The sequence below is a fragment of the Enhydra lutris genome, unplaced genomic scaffold, assembly GCF_002288905.1.
Source record: "Enhydra lutris kenyoni isolate GAN:26980312 unplaced genomic scaffold, ASM228890v2 scaffoldscaffold56, whole genome shotgun sequence".
In the NCBI taxonomy this organism is placed as follows: Eukaryota; Metazoa; Chordata; class Mammalia; order Carnivora; family Mustelidae; genus Enhydra; species Enhydra lutris.
The window spans coordinates 9,962,934-9,986,061 of record NW_019154140.1 but is presented as its reverse complement, the minus strand read 5'-3'; the positions used below and the strand labels follow the sequence as shown (position 1 = coordinate 9,986,061).

Genomic DNA, 23,128 nt, shown 5'->3' with positions numbered 1-23,128 from the left:
GTTAAGCACAGAGTCACCATATGACCCAGCAATTCCACTCCCAGGTACGTACGTACCCAGGAGAACTGAAAACAGGTATTCACACAAAAACTCATATACGAAGATTTATTAAAGCATTATTCAAAATGGTACAAAAGCAGAAATGACCTGAAATGTCCATTGGTGATGGGTGAATAAACAAAATGTGGTCTACCCATATCATGGGATATTATTCAGTCTTTAAAAGGAATGAGATTCATTTATATGTTACAACACAGATGAACCTTCAAGGCATCATGGTAAGTGAAATAAGACAGACACAAAGGGACCGATATAAAGTTCTACTTCTATGAGGAACCTGGAATAGGCAGATTCATAGAGATGGAAATTAGAATGGAGTTGACCAAGTGCTGGAGGAGGAGATATGGAAAGACTGTCTGATGCGTATAAGTTTCCCTTTGGGAAGATGAAAAAGCTCTGGAAATGGATAGTGGTGATGGTTGTACAAAATGATGGATATATTTAGTATCACTGAATTGTACACTTAAAAATGGTTAAAATGGTAAATTTTATGTTACATATATTTTGCCACAATAAAAATATATACATTATTATCTGAAGAGTGCTCAGTAAGGTGTTATTGACAAATTTATAAAAATCAGCTTTATTCCAAGCCAAATAATAGAATTAAGAAAAGTAATAGCCAAAGGTGGTTTCCTAACCCATTTTGAACTTCAAAATGATTGGAGGAACTTTTTGAAAACTAAAGACATCTGGCCCTAGAAAAAAAGGAAAGAAAGAAAGAAAGAAAATGACGGATTATTCATGTCACAACATGGATGAACCTTGAAAATCTTGAAAAGAATTCATATACAAAAGGCCACATACTGTAGGACTCTATTTACATGAAATGTCCAGAATAGGCAGATAGATCTATGGCGGAAAGTTGGTTAGACGTTGCCTAGGGCTGGATGGGGAAGGGAATGGGGAGTCACTGTTAAGGGGCCTCTCTGGGGAGAGAAGAATGTTCCCGAATTAGATAGTGGTGACGACTGAACAACATGTGAACAAAACACCAATGAACTGCACACTTTGAAATGGTGAACTAACTTGTGAATGATACCTCAGTAAAAAACAAACACCACAGCAACAGAACAAAAAAATAAACTGTTTAAGAAGTATAAGACATATAGAAAGGCCTAAAGAACAATACCACCAACATCCATGTACCCATCAGTAGCTGAAGAGACTAAGGCCTTACCAATGTTGCTCCTTCCTTCACGCTCTCCAAACACATCTCTCCTTCCCACAGAGGAAGCATGATTTTGAAACTCGTCTTGAGGTCCCACTTTTTAATGAAATATTCCCAATTACTCTGAGCTCTCCCTTTTCTGAACTCCTATTTATAGTTGGACTTCTTTTGCCTTTCATTCCATTCTAAATCTTTTTTTTTTAACCCTCCCACTGCCCCAACCAGTTACCTCAAAACTAGGTTTTACACTCTCAGAGGGCAGGAGTCAATCTCACATTTCTTCCCACAGTTCCAATAACCCAAACCCACGCCACGCACTTCCAATAAACAGCTGCCCAAAATCCTTTCCTCTCATCGTCTAGTCTTTCCTAATCTGGCAGTCACGCCTTTCTCTCCCAGTAGGAAAGCAGTGCTTGTGTTATGCCATATATATTCTGGAAATGCTCAATTCACCATCCCTACTGTTCGAGACTGCACTGTGACAATGTTCTTCCTGTTACCAGAGGGTACTGGCTCTGGTGGGACGTGCTGCAGGAAAGCCGAATCCTAAAAGCAAGAGGAAGCAGTAGACCTAGGGTTAAGCTGAAGCAGGCAGAGGCCAGGTCTTCCATATTTTGGTTACCCAAAGAAACAAAGACGCCAGGACTTTCCAGAAACTCCCTCTCTGAAGTTCTTGTACGCCTCTGGGTTTCTATAGCAACTCCCTCTATGAAAATGCCAAGCCTTTTAAATAACCTCCTCATTCAGCTTCCTAATATTCCCATGAAGTATGGGTAAGGGAGGGATTATTCTCCTCTATGCATTTTACAAAAGCTCAGGAGAGGGACACCACCTAGCAAAGGTCACGCAGCAAAGGTCATGCAGCAAAGAGCAGTATATTATGCCAAGTTTAGAGCCTCCTTACAGCTTCTCCTGTGCCAGATTGAGAGGCTGATTAGTGGCAATGTGGCAGAGAATGAGACTGGTATGGGGGATGGATTCCCTGGTGAATGAGAAATTTGAGCCCCTGGGGCACACGACATAAAAGGCTAAGCAGCAATGAAAAAAGCACTGGCCCATGTCCCAGGATCTAAAAACCACCAGGCCAGGTCTTTACAAAATCACCCACCTGCTTTAGAGGAAGACAGGGAACAGGACTTTTGAAAGTAGCATACTCTGCACCCTCCATTTCTCTGATCTTTGAGTTTGATCATGGAAAAATCATGGAAAGATGGGTCTAGAGGTCCACTGAGGTGAGGGTACCTCCTACCGCGGCATCAGCATCTGCACATGAACAACTATCTGCTGGCTGCTTAATGAACAAATGCTTGTGTGTCTGAGTTGAGGGACTAAGAGAAGAGGCAAAAGAAAAAGAAGACATGAAGGAACAGAAACTGTTAGTCTTGGTTGAAGAAAAGCCAGGAGGCAGTTAGGATTCTGAATTAGTAAGTGAGGAGTTGGCAAGGAAAGTAGGGATTTTGGTGAATTTAAGAACTATGGTTTTATAGGTATAAAGGCTTTATTAAGAATATTTTATGTGTGGGGTGCCTGGGTGGCTCAGTGGGTTAAAGCCTCTGCCTTCGGCTCAGGTCCTGGTCTCAGGGTCCTGGGATCTAGCCCCGCATCGGGTTCTCTGCTCAGCAGGGAGCCTGCTTCCTCCTCTCTCTCTACCTGCCTCTCTGACTACTTGTGATCTCTATTAAATAAATAAATAAAATCTTTAAAAAAAAAAAAAGAATATTTTATGTGGGCGCATAGGTGGCACCGGTTAAGCTGGTTAAGCAGCTGCCTTTGGCTTAGGGGCCCTGGGATCGAGTCCTGCATCAGGCTCCCTGCTCAGTGGGGAGCCTGCTTCTCCCTCTCCCTCTGTTGCTCCCCCTACTGGTCTCTCTCTGTCAAAAAGTAAGTAAATTTTAAAAGAAGAAAAAAAAGGAATGTTTTACGTTTTAATGTGAAGTAGAAATTTCATAATTAATTTAGGTATTAAATACTGTGCATAGAGTAAAAATAGTTTATCAGCACTCTTTTCTAAATATTTCCATCCTAGATCTTCATCAAGTATAAAAAGAAGGTATCTTTTTTCCACTCAAAGAGAAATAAACACATGGTCCACACAAAACCACGTCCAGTGAAGATGAATCCTTCATACTTCCAGTAGCCGGCTGTATTACGATAAAACATACCTTATTGTTAAAATAACTAGTACATATGCTTAATGTATATGCAGTTTTTAACAAATGCATCTTTTTAAAAAAAGATTTTAGTTATTTATTTGAGATGGGGGGCAGCATGAGTAGGTGGGGAGCAGAGGGAGAAGCAGGCTCCCCACTGGGCAGGGAGCCCGATGCAGGACTCAATCCCAGGACCCCGGGATCATGACCTGAGCCAAAAGCAGACATTTAACAGACTGAGCCACCCAGGTGCCCCCTTTCATAACTGCATCTTTAGCATAAAACAAGATGGTGTGTAGACTAAGACAAGTGCTCGAAGCTTAGGAATCTCCCTTTCAACACTGGCATTTGCAGTGCTCATGTGACAAACAGCATCGTGTATATCAGGGGAGAGCAAATCTCTTTCATGAAGAGGCACACAGTAAATACTGCAGGCTCTGTGGGCTGCACAGTCAACTCAAGCCTGCTGCTGTGGGGCAAAGTAACCACAGACAACATGTAAACAAGTAAGAGTGTCTGTGTTCCAATAAACTTTATTTATGGACAAGGAAATTGAAGTTTCATGTAATTTTCACACATCACAAAATATTATTCTTCCTTTGACATTTCCATAACCATTTAAAAGTATAAAAACCCTTTGAACCCATGGGCCATACAACAACAAATGGCAGAGATGATCTGACCCACGGGGCACAGCTGGGTGAATCCTGTCACACACTAACACCAGTTCTGGACCTAGGCCCAACTGGCTACATAGGAGTTAATTACAGCAAAGAAGAAGTAAAACTCTCACTCTTTGTGGAAGATACGATACTTTATGTGGAAAACCCAAAAGACTCCACCCAAAAATTGCTAGAACTCATACAGGAATTCAGTAAAGTGTCAGGATATAAAATTAATGCACAGAAATCAGCTGCATTTCTATACACCAACAGCAAGACAGAAGAAAGAGAAATTAAGGAGCCGATCCCATTTACAGTTGCACCCAAAACCATAAGATACCTAGAAATAAAACTAACCAAAGAGACAAAGACTCTATACTCAGAAAACTATAAAGTACTCATGAAAGAAATTAAGGAAGACACAAAGAAATAGAAAAACGTTCCACACTCATGGATTGGAAGAAAACATATTATGAAAATGTCTATGCTACCTAAAGTAATCTACACATTTAACGCGATCCCTATCAAAATACCATCAATTTTTTTCAAAGAAATGGATCAAATAATCCTAAAATTTATATGGAACCAGAAAAGACCCCCTAATAGCCAGAGGAATGTTGAAAAAGAAAACCAAAGTTGTCGGCATCTCAATTCCAGACTTCAAGCTCTATTACAAAGCTATAATCATCAAGACAGTATGTATTGGCACAAAAACAGACACATAGATTGATGGAACAGAATAGAGAGCCCAGAAATGGACTCTCAACTCTAGGGTCAACTAATCTTTGACAAAGTAGGAAAGAATATCCAATGGAAAAAAGACAGTTCTTCAACAAATGGTGTTGGGAAAATTGGACAGCCACATGCAGAAGAATGAAACTGGACCATTTCCTTACACCACACACAAAAATAGACTCAAAATGGATGAAAGACCTCAATGTGAGACAGGAATCCACCAAAATCCTTGAGGAGAACACAGGCAGCAACCTCTTCGACCTCAGCGGCAGCAACTTCTTCCTAGAAACATCGCCAAAGGCAAGGGAAGCAAGGGCAAAAATGAACTATTGGGACTTTATCAAGATCAAAATCTTCTGCACAGCAAAGGAAACAGTCAACAAAACCAAAAGACAACTGACAGAATGGGAGAAGATATTTGCAAAGGACATATCAGATGAAGAGCTAGTATCCAAAATCTATAAAGAACTTATCAAACTCAACACCCAAAGAACAAATAATCCAATGAAGAAATGGGCAGAGGACATGAACAGACATTTCTGGAAAGAAGACATCCAGATGGCCAACAGACACATGAAAAAGTGCTCTACATCACTCAGCATCAGGGAAACACAAATCAAAACCACAGTGAGATACCACCTCACACCAATCAGAATGGCTAAAATTAACAAGTCAGGAAATGACAGATGCTGGCGAGGATACGGAGAAAGGGGAACCCTCCTACACTGTTGGTGGAAATGCAAGCTGGTGCAGCCACTCTGGAAAACAGTATGGAAGTTTCTCAAAAAGTTGAAAATAGAGCTACCCTACAACCCTATCACACTACTGGGTATTTACCCTAAAGATACAAACCTAGTGATCCAACGTGGCATGTGCACCCAAGTGTTTATAGCAGCAATGTCCACAATAGCCAAACTATGGAAAGAACCTCAATGTCCATCAACAGATGAATGGATAAAGAAGATATGGTATATATATACAATGGAATACTATGCAGCCATCAAAAGAAATGAAATCTTGCCATTTGCAACAACATGGATGGAACTAGAGGGTATTAAGCTAAGTGAAATTAGTCAATCAGGAAAAGACAGTTATCATATGATCTTTCTGATATGAGGAATTTGAGAGACGGGGCGGGGGGGGTCGTAGGAGGCAGGGAGAGAAACAATGAAACAAGATGGGATTGGGAGGGAGACAAACCATAAGAGACTCTTAATATCACAAAACAAACTGAGGGGGGCCGGGGGGAGGGGGATAGGGAGAGGGTGGTGGGGTTATGGACATTGGGGAGGTATGTGCTATGATGAGTGCTGTGAATTGTGTAAGCCTGATGATTCACAGACCTGTACCCCCGGGGCAAATAATACATTATATGTTAATTAAAAAAAAAAAGAAAAGAAATGCAGATTCACAAGGCCCACCACAGAGGTTTGGGATTCAATAAGCTGCAGAGGAATCTTGCTCACCAGGATCTAGGAACCACCAAGTCATCTTCCAGGTCACTAAAAGTTGCGGGCGGGGGGGGGTGGGGGTGGCTCCAAAACACCTGTCTTCAAACACTTAGGTTCTCCTGCTTTACCGGCCTCTACCTAGCTGTACGGCTGGGGTGAGCCCCCGCTTCTCTCTGGATCTCATTTTCCTCATCTGTAAAATGATGGCATGCCCAGGCCTTTTCCTGCTCTGAGATCTGTGATTCTGTGACTTGGAGAACATGCAGAAGTATCCAAGATGAAGTGCAACAAAGCAGCGAGCCATACTTTTGAGGAGAAAGCCTATTATTATTTATTCTTTCACATTACACGTTGGTAGAACTCTCCTGAATTAGTTATTTTGCTCTTTCATGCGATACTCTGTCAAAGCCCAGGGTCAACGGCTGTGATACTACCCTGAAAACTATACCTATATGTGCTCAGGGGGCAGCATGGAGCAGTCCCAGGGCAACCCCCACCTCCACGCCCCATTCTTGGCAGAACAGTGAATAGGAGAGAGAAAACAAACTGAGATGACTGGTGACGGGCTGACTTTAAAAAATATATATATTTAAAGCATTTTAAAGCCATATGCATGACTAATAAAATCTTAGTAATCATCATTAAACCGCTGATAAGAATCTAGAAAAGGAGTTTAGTTCCTTGTTCAACACTGGATTCTTCAAAGCCCAGGAAGAATGAATGGGAAGGACAGCAAGCTTTGGATTCTTACAAGAATGCTTCTTAAGCAATAATCACTCGGTGTCCATGAAGTCCAATAATATTTTACCTAATCTGTCTTAAATTAGATCTTTGCGAAGTAAATGAGTTAAAAGGGAAACTGAAATTGAATTGTGGTTTACTGTCCAAGGGGAAATATCAGTTTATAATAACAGCCACTGAATGCATTTGAGCACGAGGCCCATTAAGAGCAGGAATAGCCCTTAACGAGTTATGGCATGGAGTATTAATAAATATGTCATGCCGGCATAAAATGAACCTTCTGAAAAGCACAGGCTTTTCATTTCTAATTAGCAGTGTGGGGCCTGGAGCCCAGGATGGAGGAGCTTTGCCACTGCTAATGCAGAGTAAGATGTATTCTGTTCCGGGTCTACCAAGAGGGGGAGGGACGTTGTGCACGGCCAGGGACAAGCACATTCGCGCACACACCGAACAATTCCTAGCGTACTGCAAATGGAGTCCAGGAAATGCACGCTCATACTCAAGTACTATAGTGCGGCCAGGATCATCGCATTTTGTCACCCTCAGTCCACCCTAGGATCAGAGTAATTTTTTTAATCCTACAAAAAGTACAGATTAAAATAATAAAGCGTGCACAAATATGAAAGGATGTTACAGCGAAAAGTACTCAGTGCAGGGATGGAATATATCACAGACCAGAAAGCCTCTCAGAGAAGGGTGCAGTCCCCAGCCCCTGGTTTGCTGTGGGACACACGGCCCAGGAGAGTGGCTCTCCCCTCCACTGAGTTCTCCCTCCCCTGTGAGGTCATCAGCTCCCTCAGGGCAAAGGTAACCTGCAGGTACCCGATGACCTCTGGCTACAGTGCGCAGCCAGGGGCCCAGGGATTGAGCCGATCTACAAGAGGGCAGCTGGGAACCAATGTCCTTTGAGTCTAGCTAGCCACAGCTTTTACTGACACTGACATATGACTACCTCCCCGGGTATGCTTCATGAATCTTAACTATTTCGATCTCTAGAGGGGACTGACCCTCTCGTTTTTAGCTGAATTCTCTAGACTTAAGTTCTTGTCTGCCTCAACCTTATATACATACCTTCTTCTCCCAGACCTATGTACCTCTTCTGAACCAGGCAACTGGCCAATTGGACTTGTAATAGTTCTTAGCTCCTTCCTGCCTAACTATAAATTGTGAGTTCTGGTGACTACTACTGGGGTAAATCATCTCTGCCTCTTGGTTTCAGAGTGTGCGTGCACAGGCTTCCACCCAATAATGATCTAAGAACAGCTGACGTGAGGGCAGCTACCGCAGAGACAGCAGCAGCAGCCCACAGTCCACTTACCAACAGCAATCTGGCGCTCACTCCCAAGGAACTAGCCATAGAGCCAACGGAGCAGGCAACAAATCAAGGTTCCTTCAAAGTTCCCCTCCTTTAGTAAAGCAAAATCTAAGGCCAAATCTAAATAGATTCTACTTCGGACTAGGAAGCTGTTGGGAAATAAATGACCTGCACTGCTGAAATGATTCCACCATGTTGAAAAGGGCCCAGATGCCTTTCTTAATGTGCATCTGCTTAGTGGGTCCCTCAGGTGAAATCACTATTATAGTCCCATGTGCTTCAGGAAAGGCTCCAGCAAAGGCACAACTGGCCTGAATTTCTTCAGTACATGTGTCCTGATACTAAGCTACCTTTTTAAAAATACTGATCTAAAGCAGGACATGAAATATGGACAATTTTTTTTCCTTTAGGCTGTACTTCCGTTTGAACTATGAATATTTTATTTTTAAAATTTTTTTTGAAGATTTTATTTATTTGACAGAAACACAGTGAGAGAGGGAACACAAGCAGAGGGAATGGGAGAGGAAGAAGCTTCCCGCCGAGCAGGGAGCCTGATATGGGGCTCAATCCCAGCACCCTGAGATCATGACCTGAGCCGAAGGCAGAGGCTTAATGACCGAGCCACCCAGGCACCCCTTTATTTTATTTTAATTTTAATTTTTTTAAGTAGGCTCCACAAACATGGGGCTTGAACTCATAACCCTGAGATCAAGACCTGAGCCAAGATCAAGAGTTGGACACTTAACCGACTGAGCCACCCAAGTGGCCCAAACTAAGAATATTTAGAGCCATCGTCCTCCAACTCTCTACTCCACTACACTGAGGATGGGGCAAGAGAGACCTCTAAATCCCATGTTTATGTTTTTATTGCTTTTGGTCATTGACAATTGTACCTGTGAGCCTATCTGAGGAATAACAATGAACATTAAGTACTTACTCTGCAGCAGGCAGCCTACTAGGGTGCCCATGTAGTATCTGTCTCACAGCAACCATTCCGTGAAATAGGAAGGTACTATAATACGGATGATTAAATCGAGGTGGAAAGTCAGGTAACTTTCCCAAGACCACAAAATTATTTATTAAGTGGCAAAACTTAGAATTGAGCAGAGGTGGTCCAACTCCAAAGCCTATGCTCTTAATCATCATAAGGCAACTTTATTTTTATTTATTTATTTATTTTTCATAAGGCAACTTTTAAAAAGCTTCAAAAAAAAATCTAACTCCTCTCTTTACAGACAAGAAACCAAGCACAGGTACCTCTGCTCACACCGACACCACAGGGCTGAGAATTCCTAGGGCCCAGATCTCCTGGCGTCTGGTCCTGAATGCTTTTAGACACCCGGTCCTCTGGTCCAATCCCTGAGGCAATGAAGGAATCTCTCTTACTTAATACCTGTAACTCTGGCAAAAGGAAAACCTCTGCACAGGCCTCAGAGATCCTAGCAGCTGGTTATGGTTACAGTCTTTTTCCCAAGTTAAGCTGGATGAAGGTAATGCTTCTGATTTGGTTTGACCTTGCAACCTCATGCCCTCCAACCCAGATCTGGAGCAGCTGACACGCTTCCTGCCCACACCCTGGTCACAGGAAGCCAAGCCCGGCAGAAGAGTAGCGCTGGGCACCTGCTTCAGCACAGAGCCAGCAGGATGCTGCTCCCTAGAGGCCGGGCAGCTCTGAACCTCCTCCACGGCCCCTCTTCCTCGCTGCCCTTCAGTGTGAATTTGCCTTTAATCTCCTTCCCCTTTGCCCTCTTAGGATACACAGACTGCAGCTGCTCTAGGGGAAAGCAAAACGCATGTTCATTACATAAAGCATATTAGCCCCTCTAGTCTCTCTATTCATATTCCAGGAGAGTCTATATCCCTGCTCTCCTCTCTCTTAGCAGCAGTGTGGTTTCCATGGAGGCTCGAAGGCCACAAAGACTTGGATTCAAGACACAGCTCCACTGCTTAGTAGTGTCATGATCTTTGTCCACTTGTTTAGGTTGTTAAGACTCAGTTTTCTTACTGATAAAATAGGGATAATGACTAATAGTACCTACTTTACCAGGTTCTGAGATTTAATGAAGAGTCACCAAAAGTCCTCACTACCATGCCTAGCACAGAACAAACCCCCAAAGGACGTGGTGAGGCTGCCGCGCGGCGGTCACACAGACCACAGCTGCTCCTGCCCTCTGGCTGCCAACATGGGGTGGCCACAGGGAGACCCCGAGGGCTACCGTTCACGTTCGTTAGTACTCACACACTTGGCACAAGTCAGTAGGATAAGCCAGACCAAGTATCCAGTCACTAGGAGACACCCTTATGGCTGCACTGGCTCAAGACGGGCCCCAGATCTTATGTCAGACCTGAGAACTCTGAAAGTGGGAGAAAATAAACACGGCTTAGTACACATACCCTGGGATCCAACCTGACCCCCCACATGAGGCTCCTGTCTTGGCAAACCACACTCCATGCTCTTGTCAAAACTACACTCACTGCTGGAAACAGTTCAGGCCTTCCCATGCCTCTCTGCCTTTGCATGCACCAGTCTTTCTACCTGAATTATTCTTTCTTCTCTTTTCCAACAGTTGAATTTTTAAACCATATTTTAATACTTTAAGGTCCAGCTCAACTATCACCTCCTCTCTGTAGGTGGCCCCATTCAATTCTCTCAAACAGAATTATCCTTCCTTCCTGTGTGTCTCCATTTGGCACTTAATGCAATTAGAGCAGTTAATGTAGTGTTGTCATTTTCGTGTACACGTCTGTATCTCTCATTGGACTCTGAGATCTGTAAGGGCAGGGCTATGGTTTCCAGCTGCTGTTTCTCAGCTTAGCAAGCAGAGTGCATAATATGATGGCCATCTGGTACAAGGTGGAGAATTCCAACAGGCATACTGAATATGTGAATTAATCTCAGACAGGAGGAATTGACCATACAACTATACAACTAACCTATAACTATATGCAACTTTCCACTAGGTGTCTAATTGACCTTTTCTACCCTTTAGCTCATCCACCCATAAAAATGATTTGCTGTAGTTTGAAAAGTCTTCTCAACTTTTCTGTGTCTTAGGTCCCATGCTAAAGATACAGCCTGAAACAAATACATTAAAAAACAAAACAAAAAACCCCAAACGCCATATCCTAACTTCATATTGAGGCAGTGTAAAATGCTAGAAAATTACCTAAAAGTGATAGAAGAAAACAAAACAAAAAATCAGTCTGCAGCATACGCTACAGAGACAGCATGGTATGGCAGAAAGACCATGAATATTAAATCACACATCACTGTGCCTGGAACCCGACTCTACCACACACTAGCTCAGGGAATCTGAGCAATTAAGATTTCTGAGCCACAATATTTTCTTACTTATAAAAATATGCAACCTTCTACTGACAACTCCCTAATATTGGTAACCCTTAAGGACTGCAGAAAACTGGGGAGTCAATAATGATATCTAGAATTTGGGTGGTGTCATCCATAAAAGCAGCAGATGAAAGAAGGAGGTCTGAGGGGAGAAATGAGTTCAATATTGAACGCACTGAGTTGACTGGAAACCCAGTTAGAGAGGCCTGGCAAGGTACAGGCTGGAGAGACAGATTCAAGAGGACTGAGAATGGGTGACATCACCCAGGGAGAGTGTGCCAAATGGGAGAAACACGGGTACAGAACCTGGGAGAACACCAGCCCTTAAGGGAGAGGTGCTGGAAATGGAAGAGAAGGAAAGATACAAGGAACACTAAGCCAAGGAGAGAAGAGCTGAAAGAATTAGGGAGTAATCAACAGTATCAAATCCAGCAGAGAAGTCTGGTGGGTTAAGAAGTAAAACAGTATCTGATAAATTTGGCAATTTGACGTCACAGAGGATCTTATCTTGAGAATGTCAGTGGAGAGGTGAGGATGCAGAGTTAGGCTGCAAGGATGGGGAAGAGGGTTGAAGGCAGGTTGTCCTGATGAGTGAAGGCTACTCTTTACAAGTTTGAACGGCAGTAGAAGAGAGGTTAGGCTAGCTGGTGATGTGAGCTCAAGTGAGGGCTCATAGAATGGTAGAGGCTTTGGGAGTGCTTATAGGCTGAGGTGAAGGAAACAGGATGAGAAGGGAAAGACTGACAGACCAGAAAAGTGAGAGGAAAACTGAGAGAGTGAGGTTCTGGAGAAGGTTGGAAGGCATGGGTGGGGTCAAAGGCACAGGGAGAGGGACTGGTCTTGAACAGTAGACAGGGGACCTCATCTGCTAAAACTGGAGAGATTTTTTTAATTCAAACTTGCTTCCACAGGCCAAACTTTGTAACCTCAACAAAGTGTCTGGAATATTCCTAGAGTCGATACTCTACTGACCAGAGTCTGTATCAAAAGTTCTACTGCTAGATTCAGAGTTGGCAGAAATGGTCATATAATGGGGCAATCCTAATCTTGAACTGTGTCAGACAGGGTTGATTAAATGTAAACAACAATATGTAAAGAACTGACAACTCATGTGAATTTGTAAACAATTAGTAAGAGAGGTATTCCTCTTTATAATGATGCCATAGGCTTGTTCTCTATGACTAAGAAAGGATTTAAAATATGGTTAATTACTATCAGAAGATGATCAATATCATTGTGGTCTTGAGAGGTCCTCCACTATTTCCAAAGGCCATTATTAACTAACCCATTCAACAGGTCAATTTTTGTTAAAATAAAAATATTTCACAATCCTGTAGAAACCATCAGAGACTAACTAAACAATCAGAGACCTAAAACTGTCAATCAGTGTGGCTGAGGTGGTTAGCTCATTCTAGCTCATTCAATCTCACACACATTCTAGGATTCAGGTGAAGGTGTCTCTTCTACACGAACATGGCTCAGAGCTTTGGAACTGCAACTTTGTACTTGTGCAAGGAGTCGGGAAGACCTGAGGGATTTTTCTGGAGCAAATGCTGGGTTCATCTGCAGGTGGCCCTGTGACTCACACTGACGCTGAAAGGTACTGGACTCCTGCCTATGCAGAAATCGAAGACTGGCAAAGTCTCTCAACAGAGTGACGATTCTGGTTTTTAAGTAACTCAGAATATCTGCATTATGGGTCCTTTTAAATATTATACTTTAGTGCTTGCTAAAGGCCTATTTAAGACACTGAATACTTAGACAGCACATAGCCTTTTGATTCTTCTGTATTCTCCGTGTTTAGTCTCTTACGAACGTAGAGCACTGCAACCTCTCAAGTACCTGGACCATATTATCTTTAATGCTCATACCATTATCTGTAATGATTTATTTCTTTACTTGTTTATTATCTGCCTCCCCAACGAAAACTTAAGTTCTAAGAATAGCAGAAAGGGCTTGTCTGGTTTGTTCCCGAGGGCATGGAACAGAGCCTGGGCATACAGAAAACACTCAATAACAATTTATCAAATTTTCAAATGAATGACTGAATGCTCGACTCTGTCCTTAACCTTCCACAATCAATCACACAATCCTATCAGTTTATCTCCGTAACAGCTCGACTTCATCGACTGCCCTTACTTTTCACTTCCACTATCATAATTTGGACCCTCATCCCCTCATAGCTGGTCTCTGTCTCTCTGGTCCATCCTACAGACCACATTCACGTCCCTAAAGCACTGCTTCAATCACATATCCACACTCCCCAACACCTCCAGCAATTCTCTGCTGTTTATCGAGTAAAGACCAAACTTGATTGTCCCACACCGAGTCCTTTGTGATCCTGCTCCAGCTCTCCCTCCCAGGCCTCATTTCCTAAGACTCCTCACTCATTTCCCCACTTTCCACGCAAATCAGACTACTCAGCATTTTCTTCCATTGTCCAACACCCTTGTCTCTGAGCCTTTGCTTGCATTGTTCTTTCTGCCTAGAATGTTTCAGTCGATCCCTCTTTTCTAAATTCTGAAGCCTGATTCAAAGACTACTCTTACTATGAATTATGTAAGGCCCTTTCTGGGGCTCCACTGTCAAATATTGTCTCATACTATGCACTGCCATGTTATAAGCTACTTAAGGATAAAGAGCGGACTTTATTAATCTTTGTTTCTCCAAAAGAACTGAACAGATCCCCTGCCCCACAGTGCCTCACATACAGGAAGCACTCAAGATGTATTTTTGTTGAATAAATGGGTCATGTTTTATATGAGGCAACCCAATTTGGTATATATTCCAATGTCCATTTCTCTCATTTCCTTTACAAGTCAGTTAATACAGAGCGGGTAACACAACTCACACAGCCCAGAAAGAAGCAAAACACTTAATAAAAGTAGACAGGACAGGACAATTTATAATATTCAGGAAATAACATCCTTTGTATAATACACACATGATACCAATAAACGAAGAAGAGATTCAAGCACTAAGTGGAGGCTATTAACCCATGGCTTTTGATAGTCTTTTCCAATTCTAATTTTCTACAAGAGGAGAGATAAGACTGGTAGCACTTAACAACAGCCATTCAGCCCTCTGAAAATATCTAAAATGTCAGGAAAACTATTTACTGATCTACTTCCTCAGTCCCTCAAGGAAACTAATTCTCTGGGAAAGGAAAAGATATACTAGGAATCAGTCTCTTTTCCCTCTAGAGTTCAATTCATTTTGGTCAATGGGAAAATTTTTATTAGAAAAAAATATCATAGTGTCACCTTCCATGTTCAAAGCACCCAGAAAAGTATATAGCGTTTCCACATGCATTATCTCCTAAGATTAATTTAATCAACAGACATGGATTGAGCGCTCGCTGTAGGGCAGGCACTGCTCCATATGATGACCACACAAGAGGATGAACAATGAACAGAAAAATATATAGCAGGTGCTGCTAAGCTATGGAAAAAAATGAAGCAGGGCTGGAGCAAGAGGCTGCTTTGTTTTACAAAGGCTAGTCAGGAAATGATCTTCCCAACAACCTGGCAAAATAGGTGGGATATTAGCTATTAGCAAAATCTTAATTTCTTAGATTAGGGAAACTGACAGCCTGAATGGTTAAGTGACATGCTCAAGATTGCTTGCAATAGACGGGGACAGTATCAGAAACCAGATTTCCCAACGCTTGGTCTATTGCTAAGGTTTTAATGTTCAACTAAATTCCTTCCCCTCTAGGGAATGATGCTTGGAGAGTAGAAAAGCACCCCACACATGCACATCCTTAACCCATCACCTGCTTGCCTCCCACTAGCACACAAACATCTGCCTCACTTTGATTTGGAGGATAAAATAAAAGAAATACCATTTTTAAAAGTATTATTGCAAAATGGCTTTTTGTAAAAATAAAGTTTTGAAATATGTAGTTTTTTTTTTTAAGATTTTATTTATTTATTTGACAGAGATCACAAGTAGACAGAGAGGCAGGCAGAGAGAGAGAGAGAGGGAAGCAGGCTCCCTGCTGAGCAGAGAGCCCGATGCGGGACTCGATCCCAGGACCCTGAGATCATGACCTGAGCCGAAGGCAGCGGCTTAACCCACTGAGCCACCCAGGCGCCCCTGTAGTTTTTATTTAGAACAGAAAGGAGCACCCAGGCTTATCGTGCAAAAGCAGGAAATGCAACACCTCTCATTAGCAATACTTCAAATCACACCTAATGAACATAAACTCTCCTTTAACAGTCTGTCTCTGCTCTGCACACCTGTTGAAGAGTGTGTGAAAATAGATTCAGCAAGGATTTCCTCCCAGGAATGCATGGGACTGCGTGCATGCATGTGTGTGTGTGTGTGTGTGTGTGTGTGTGTGTCTGTGTGCACGTGCGCATGTGTGTAAGGAAAAAAGTATAAGCATTGCTGGGAACAGGATGTCCTGCTATAGCTAACGTGAATTAAAGCTATAAACCACTTCTTAGTAAAAGTTGGGCTGAAAATCTTAATGTATCATAGAAATTCAGAAGGAGAAGGGATTAGTTCTGGTGTAGAGAATCAAGTCAGGATCTAAGGAAGAAGAGGCCCTAGGGTCTGGATGAATGGTGGAGTGTCCAAAGGTGAAGTTAAAGGACAGTACATTCTAAGAGGAGGAAATGGAGTCCAGGAGGCAGGGGACACTTGGGAAACAGGAAAGCAGGTTGCCACAGCTGAAATATGCTATGTGATAGACATATGTGTGAAATAGAATTAGAAGGATATAGATAAAGGTCCGACTCTTATCTTGCATATATTATAGGTGAGGAAATTGAAGCCCAGACGAATTTTAGTGATTTGGTCAAGGGCAAACAAGGAGCAAAGGAAGAACTAAAATGGAAGTGTTTATATTGCCAGTTGGGTGCTCTTTTCACTATCTGTCAGTAGGCTGGGGGACTGGGACAGGTGGGAGATCATGCTCCCATCAAAAGTAAAAATATGGGGGCGCCTGGGTGGCTCAGTCGGTTAAGTGTCTGACTCCTGATTCCAGCTCAGGCCATGATCAGGGTCATGAGATTCAGCCGCGCTTGTCCCTCTCCCTATGCCCCCACCTCTTCTTCTCTAAAAAGAAAAAAAAGAGAGAGAGAGAGAGAGAGAAGTAAAAGTATGTAGGGAGGTTAAGTAAACTGCCTTCAGATTACATGTCCAGCTGAGGAGTTGCAGGAGTACTGACACTGAGCCCAAGTCTCTGGAATGGCTTCTCCCGTGCTGCTCGACTACTCAGCTCATTCACTTCCGAAGATAAAATACTGGAGCTAATAAGACACCATCCTTTCCTTCAGAAGTCCTGCGCTTCTTAGGACCCATCCTTAAAAGAGTTATTAAACCAGAGGGATTATCAGGAATGTGAATGAAAAAGCACGTTCTTCTTCCTATCTCTAAATTTGCCTGCCTAGCTTCAGAAGAACTGAGCCAATGAAGCTGAGGATCGATTAATAAAGTATTAGGGGCACCTGGGTGGCTCAGTGGGTTAAAGCCTCTGCCTTTGGCTCAGGTCATGATCCCAGGATCCTGGGATCAAGCCCCACATCGGGCTCTCTGCTCAGCGGGGAGCCTGCTTTTCTCTCTCTGCCTGCCTCTCTGCCTACTTGTGATCTCTGTCAAATAAATAAATAAATAATAAAAATAAAATATTAGAAAAGTGGAGAACCAGAAATGTAACAAACTTGAGTTACGAGGCATGGGTTTGAGTCCTGGCTCCACCATGAACACTGCTATTGTTTTTTTGGGGGTGGGGAGCGGAGGGGGAAGAAGGGCTATACATTTTTTTAAAACATTTTATTTATTTATTTGTCAGAGAGAGAAAGAGCACAAGCTGGGGAGAGGCAGAGTGAGAGGGAGAAGCAGACTTCCAGCTGGGCAGGGAGCCTGATGTAGGACTTGATCCCAGGACCCTGAGATCATGACCTGAGCCTATGGCAGATGCTCCATGGACTGAGCCACCCAGGCACCCCTAATGGTGGCTTTTGACAAGTACTTCCCCTCATTAAATTTATAAAAGGAGGAAGTTGAATTACCTGATATCTAAGGATATAATATTCTAATTTTCTATGATTCTAGGTAGATTCCAATTTGCAGGAAAAGAGAAATGAAGACCTGAAAGTAAACTGAACTTTTGGAAACCACATGTAATTTCTTTTTTTTTTTTTTTAAAGATTTTATTTATTTATTTGACAGAGAGATCACAAGCAGGCAGAGAGGCAGGCAGAGAGAGAGGAAGAAGCAGGCTCCCCTAGAGAGCAGAGAGCCCGATGCGGGGCTCGATCCCAGGACCCTGAGATCATGACCCGAGCCGAAGGCAGCGGCTCAACCCACTGAGCCACCCAGGCGCCCCTACATGTAATTTCTTAATGCAATAGGCTCATGCTCTATTTAAAGGCACATCAGTCCAACCCATAATTGAGATTTTTTGTTCATAAGACTTTCTTATAAGAGGATATACCCCACGGAACAAAATGGACACATAGATCAATTACCAATTTAAGAAGTGGGAAAAGAAGTACGAGCCAACTCTGAAGGCCTTTTCAAGCTAATCCATAGACTTTCCTACTGCACCACTTAAGATAGTTATCAGGAATATATGTGGCCATTTGAAATTGGACAAGTTATTATTGAGAACTGGAGAGACAGAAAGACACTCCTTCAAGTAATAGAAAGTCCTTGATTTGCTTTATTAAAAAAAAAAGCTGAGGGGCACCTGGGTGGCTCAGTCATTAAGCGTCTGCCTTCAGCTCAGGTCGTGATCCTGGGGTCCTAGGATCGAGCCTCGCATCAGGCTCCCTGCCTGGCGGGAAGCCTGCATCTCCCTCTCCTACTCCCCCTGCTTGTGTTCCCTTCTCACCGTGTCTCTCTCTGTCAAATACATAAATAAAATCTTTGAAAAACAAAACAAAAAAAAAGCTTAGAAGGGGGAGAAGTGAGTTGAGAATTTACACTGATAAAATGTAAGATTTCCTAGCTTGAGAGAAGGGAAAAGAAATAACAAAATTAAGACTTCAATGGGCTTATGAAAATAGCAGAAAGAAAAACCAAGAACAAAGGTATTCAGAAGAGTTCAGGTTCCTTAGAATACCTATTTGTTTTTGCCAATACATATAAATAAAGAAACTCTGGAAGACCCTCCTAACAGTGGTTACCTGTTCAAGGAGTCAGGAAGTGAGCCGATGAGGGAGAGCTGTAAAGGGGAGACTTTTTTACTGAGTATCTTCAATTGAAATTTTAACCATGTAGGTACATGACTTATTTTTTTTTTAATTTTATTTATTTATTTGACAGACAGAGATCACAAGTAGGCAGAGCGGCAGGCAGAGAGAGAGGAAGGGAAGCAGGCTCCCCGCTGAGCAGAGAGCCCGACGTGGGACTCGATCCCAGGACCCCGGGATCACGACCCGAGCCGAAGGCAGCGGCCCAACCCACTGAGCCACCCAGGCGCCCCGGTACATGACTTATTTTTATTTAACATAAGTAAGTAAGTAAGTAAATAAACATCCCCTAAATTCAATTATTTGCAAGAAACAGTTGAAATACAAGAAAGCCAAAGAAAGGAGACATTAGAACAAAGTACCAAGAGACAAAGAAAATGTTGTAGCACTGGGAGGACTGAGGAAATCCAAAGAGAGGATAACCTAGACTGTTTTTTGAGGACCAGTTGGGAGTGAAATGCAACATGGACAAGACTGCTGCAAGAACCTCAAGAAGTTTATGACAGCTCAAACCAGTCCCAGCTGGCACAAGAGTATCTTGAAAAGACGACACACAGGTTTGTCCCTATGTCCCTGGAGAGTGTGAAATCCACAGTGGAATAAAACCAGAACTGTACTAATAGGGAAGTAGTTTTCTTTCACCCTCTAAAATAGAGGGAAGGAAATGAGACACCAGTTTCAGTGAGAGCCATAAAAATGACTAATTGGGTAGAAAATGAGACCTATAAGGAAAAGATAAAGAAATCCATTGTATCATTTAGCAAAGAAATTCTATTTTGCAAGAATTATTTAAGGCAGTCCCCACAAAAAACAAGCGCAAGGAAATGTCCCCTTAAAGTCATTTCTACTCTCAATATTTTTTGATTTGTGGGTTAATTCCCAGTGTGCTTCCTTGTATAGGAGACCTTGCTAATTTGGCCTAGCGAAAGGCCTAGTTAGTAAGAAGTATTAGTAATGCCAGTGAAGATTTGCAGATAAACTTGAGCAAACATAATATTAATCAACTAAAAAATCCCTTGCTTTGGGGTGCTTCACTGGCTTAGTGGGTGGAGCATGTGATTCTTGATTTTGGGGTTGTAAGTTTGAGCCCCATGTTGGGTGCTGAGATTACTTAAAAATAAAATCTTTTAAAAATCCCTTGATTAACAGCATAATTAATACTTCTCAAGTGCTACTAATGTTCTTTCTTGTCATGAGTGTTAGTGTGTCTGCTTTATAACCATTAATCTATGCATTTATGTTTTATGAATTTTTCGCATGGTGGTATGTTTCACAATAAAAAAAAAATTAGAAAAAAAAATACAATTAAAGTTCTCCTTTCTGCAAACTATTTACTCTTATGATGAGGCCAAACGCTAAAGTCAGCCCGTCTATCATGAAGAGCCAGTCCGTAATGGAGCTCCATCAACATCTATCCTATGCAAGGAATGATACCTATCAGGGCCAGAGACCCACCCTGTCTGAGGCCTCACTCCGGTTTCAGGGCCACTGACACCTGGGGTGTTGGAGGAGAGAAGGGGCTATCTATGGGGCAGCAACCAGGGGAAAAGGCATGCAAAAGGACACTGGCTCTGACAACTAACAGCTCTATGTATTCTTCATACATTAAGTCAGGTTTAAGAAAGGGAGACTTAATTTGCATTTGAGTTAGAAAAATAAACAGTTCAAATAAAACCAAAGAGGTTTTAGCTACCTGAAAGGTCAGGGTCTAAGGGGCTTTACTTACCTTCTTACCGCTATAAGAGTTTCTGAAAAAGTTGTACCATTGGCCAATTCACCTAAAGAGGCACAACTTAAGCCCTGTGATTTTTCACTGCTTTGTACCTCTTCTAAGATCATGGATGTAAGGGTAGGAAAGAACAAGGAAACATTTCTAAAAATATTTCAGAATTTTACAATGAATGAAATTTTTGTCTAAAAATAGCCCAAGACTCCATGTTCCCTTATTCACTAATCCAGAATGTTACAGCCTACCCCATCCCTCCCCCATCTACCCCACTCGGCAAAGGCCCAGATTACAAAGTCGGACTTGAAAAAAGGGAAGAAGAAATGAGGAAATTAATGAAAGTTTATGAAAACTACTCAGTTCCAGAACTTGATGTGTGAAAAAGTCCTTAAAAATTCTGTCCAACTTCTCAGTTCTAGATGAGAAAATTTAGGCCCAGAGAGGTAGCATAGCTTGCTAACGGACATAAATTAGTTTTGAGAAGTTTTCTTCTTTATTTACAACTTTCTTTTCCTATAATCTATTTGTGGTAGCTTGAACAATACACATATGACAAAAGAGAAATACAGATAATAAACATGGTGAATTATGGTAGAGTCAGGAGTTTTTACTTCTGGTCTACTGTTATTTCTATCATATCATGCTTGTTTCTGAAACTTTCTGCATTTCTCAGTGGAAGATAAAGATTACTGTTGCTACTTTGTTTTCTATTATGGCGCTGTCCTGAGCTGCAACAGAAGTGAGTGAAGGACTATTTTGTGTAGACAACGTCTTAACTATTTTTACCATCATGAACCAAAAATGACTCCACAATTATAGCGAGGTCAAGAGAGCTACTGGTCTCATCTTACTTCTGTCCCATTATTAAGCCAAGAAACTAAAATTTCTTCCAAATTATAAGACTGAAGAACAAGTTAGGGGAAGTTTATGAGGCAGTTTTTTTAATAAAGACAGTTCAGGTAAGCTCTGTATTTATGAATATGTAATTACACAAAGCCTTTTCTCCCCTCATCTGGAAACACCTATCAATCTAATTCTTTAAATGACATTTATCAAATGAGGGATCCCTAAAAGGGTGTCTGATGTCATTCCTCAGTACGCAATGGCTCCTTAGTTGGCTGGTGGATTAACTAGGGGGCTTTGCTTCTCCACCTGTTGCCTCTTTCAAAAGATAATCATGAGAAAGAAACCCACAGTTTGGTCAAATATTTGTTAAGGGAGCCTGAAATTCTTGGCCAAATGAAGACTAGTGTTTATTCACTTTGCTTCTTACTGGTAGGAATAATAGAATGGACTCTAATGTAAGAATGAGTGGTGGCTCAACCCAGACAACTGAGTAACAAGGCCAAACACCTGCTCTCTTCACTGGCCCAGTCTGGTTCACATTATTCCGCTCCTATCTCCAACAGCTATGATCTAATGTCATCACGGGACAGAGAAAGTTTGGACAGAGTACATATCCCTCATTTCCTTTATAGGAACAATAGGCTTTGCTGATATTGTAATAGTTACAGCATCTTTATAGTTAAAGATAGAATTTGGAATGTGTGTGGGAGAGATTCTACCTGGCTATATCATCTTGCACTATGCTGGCTTTTTTTGGACTCTATTAAACAGTCCCATTGCATTTATGTTCTCTTTTGTTTTGTTTTGTTTTAATCTGTTTTCATCTTCTTCTGATCTGGCCTGGAGCCAAATACAGAAGTCTTATTAACAGAGTTGAGCAGTGTTAAGACCCACGAATGACCCTGAGCAGCAATTAAACTGAAAAATAAACCCCGTTAACCAGAACTGAAACAAAAGGTTAGCTACTTATCCAAACTTGGGCAAAGGGACAGCTCTTTCTCCCAGTCTCCCCTAAGCCTGTTAGGACAGGGGGTCTGAAGCTGGGTCGCTGCCTCCTCCAACTCACTTTCTGCGTCAAATAGTATGGGTCAAAGTCCTCCAGGGGAACCGCGACCAGGCCTTGTGGGATGTCCCCATAGATGAAAGGCAGGCTCTTCCCTGCCTCCAGGTCACTGTTTGGCTTGGGCTTGCTGTCCTCATCGTCTTCACGATGGCTGCCCTCGGCCTTTGGCGGTTTCTTGAGCTTGCTCTCGGCAATGCGCCTCTCGATGTTTGCCAGTGACTCGGGGGTGAAAGGCTTGAAACTGTCAGGGCCTGGTGGTGCGAGCAGCCGCGCTGCCATCTTCTCATCCTGCAGCAGCTTCGTTAGTTGTGCTGCGGCCGGGACAGGTCAGCTCTGGAAGAAACGGCAACACAGACATCAGTAATCAATCGCTGCTCTGAAAAGAGGCCAGACCAAACCATCTCACTCCCGACCTTTATTCACAACGTCCGCAACACACAGCTTCTTCCGTGACTCGGTTATTTTTCTCTCCAGAAAATCTGTGGCGTGAGCAGGCTAGGTGAGGCTCATAACTGCCCCTCCGGGGACTGGCTAGCCAGGGAGATCCCAAGATGGGAGGTTCCTGAGCTGCTAGGTTTTCTTCTTTACTTAGATGCTACTCATTGTTTGCACCCGCATATGACTACAGAGATACATTCCATTCCCTCGTGGAAC

At 42.4% G+C, this 23,128-nt stretch overlaps 1 protein-coding gene across 6 annotated transcripts in view; it reads right to left on the bottom strand.

The window, feature by feature from the left end:
* LOC111157848 (sodium voltage-gated channel alpha subunit 8) overlaps positions 1 to 22,762 on the bottom strand; it is a 118,400-nt gene extending 95,638 nt beyond the window's left edge. For all 6 annotated transcript variants that reach the window (XM_022519538.1, XM_022519537.1, XM_022519541.1 and 3 more), the window contains exon 1: positions 22,478 to 22,762. In XM_022519538.1, coding sequence (XP_022375246.1) covers positions 22,478 to 22,753 — 276 coding nt within the window. In that variant the 5' untranslated portion in view covers positions 22,754 to 22,762. The remainder of the gene's footprint in view (positions 1 to 22,477) is intronic.
* Positions 22,763 to 23,128: the final 366 nt, after the last annotated feature.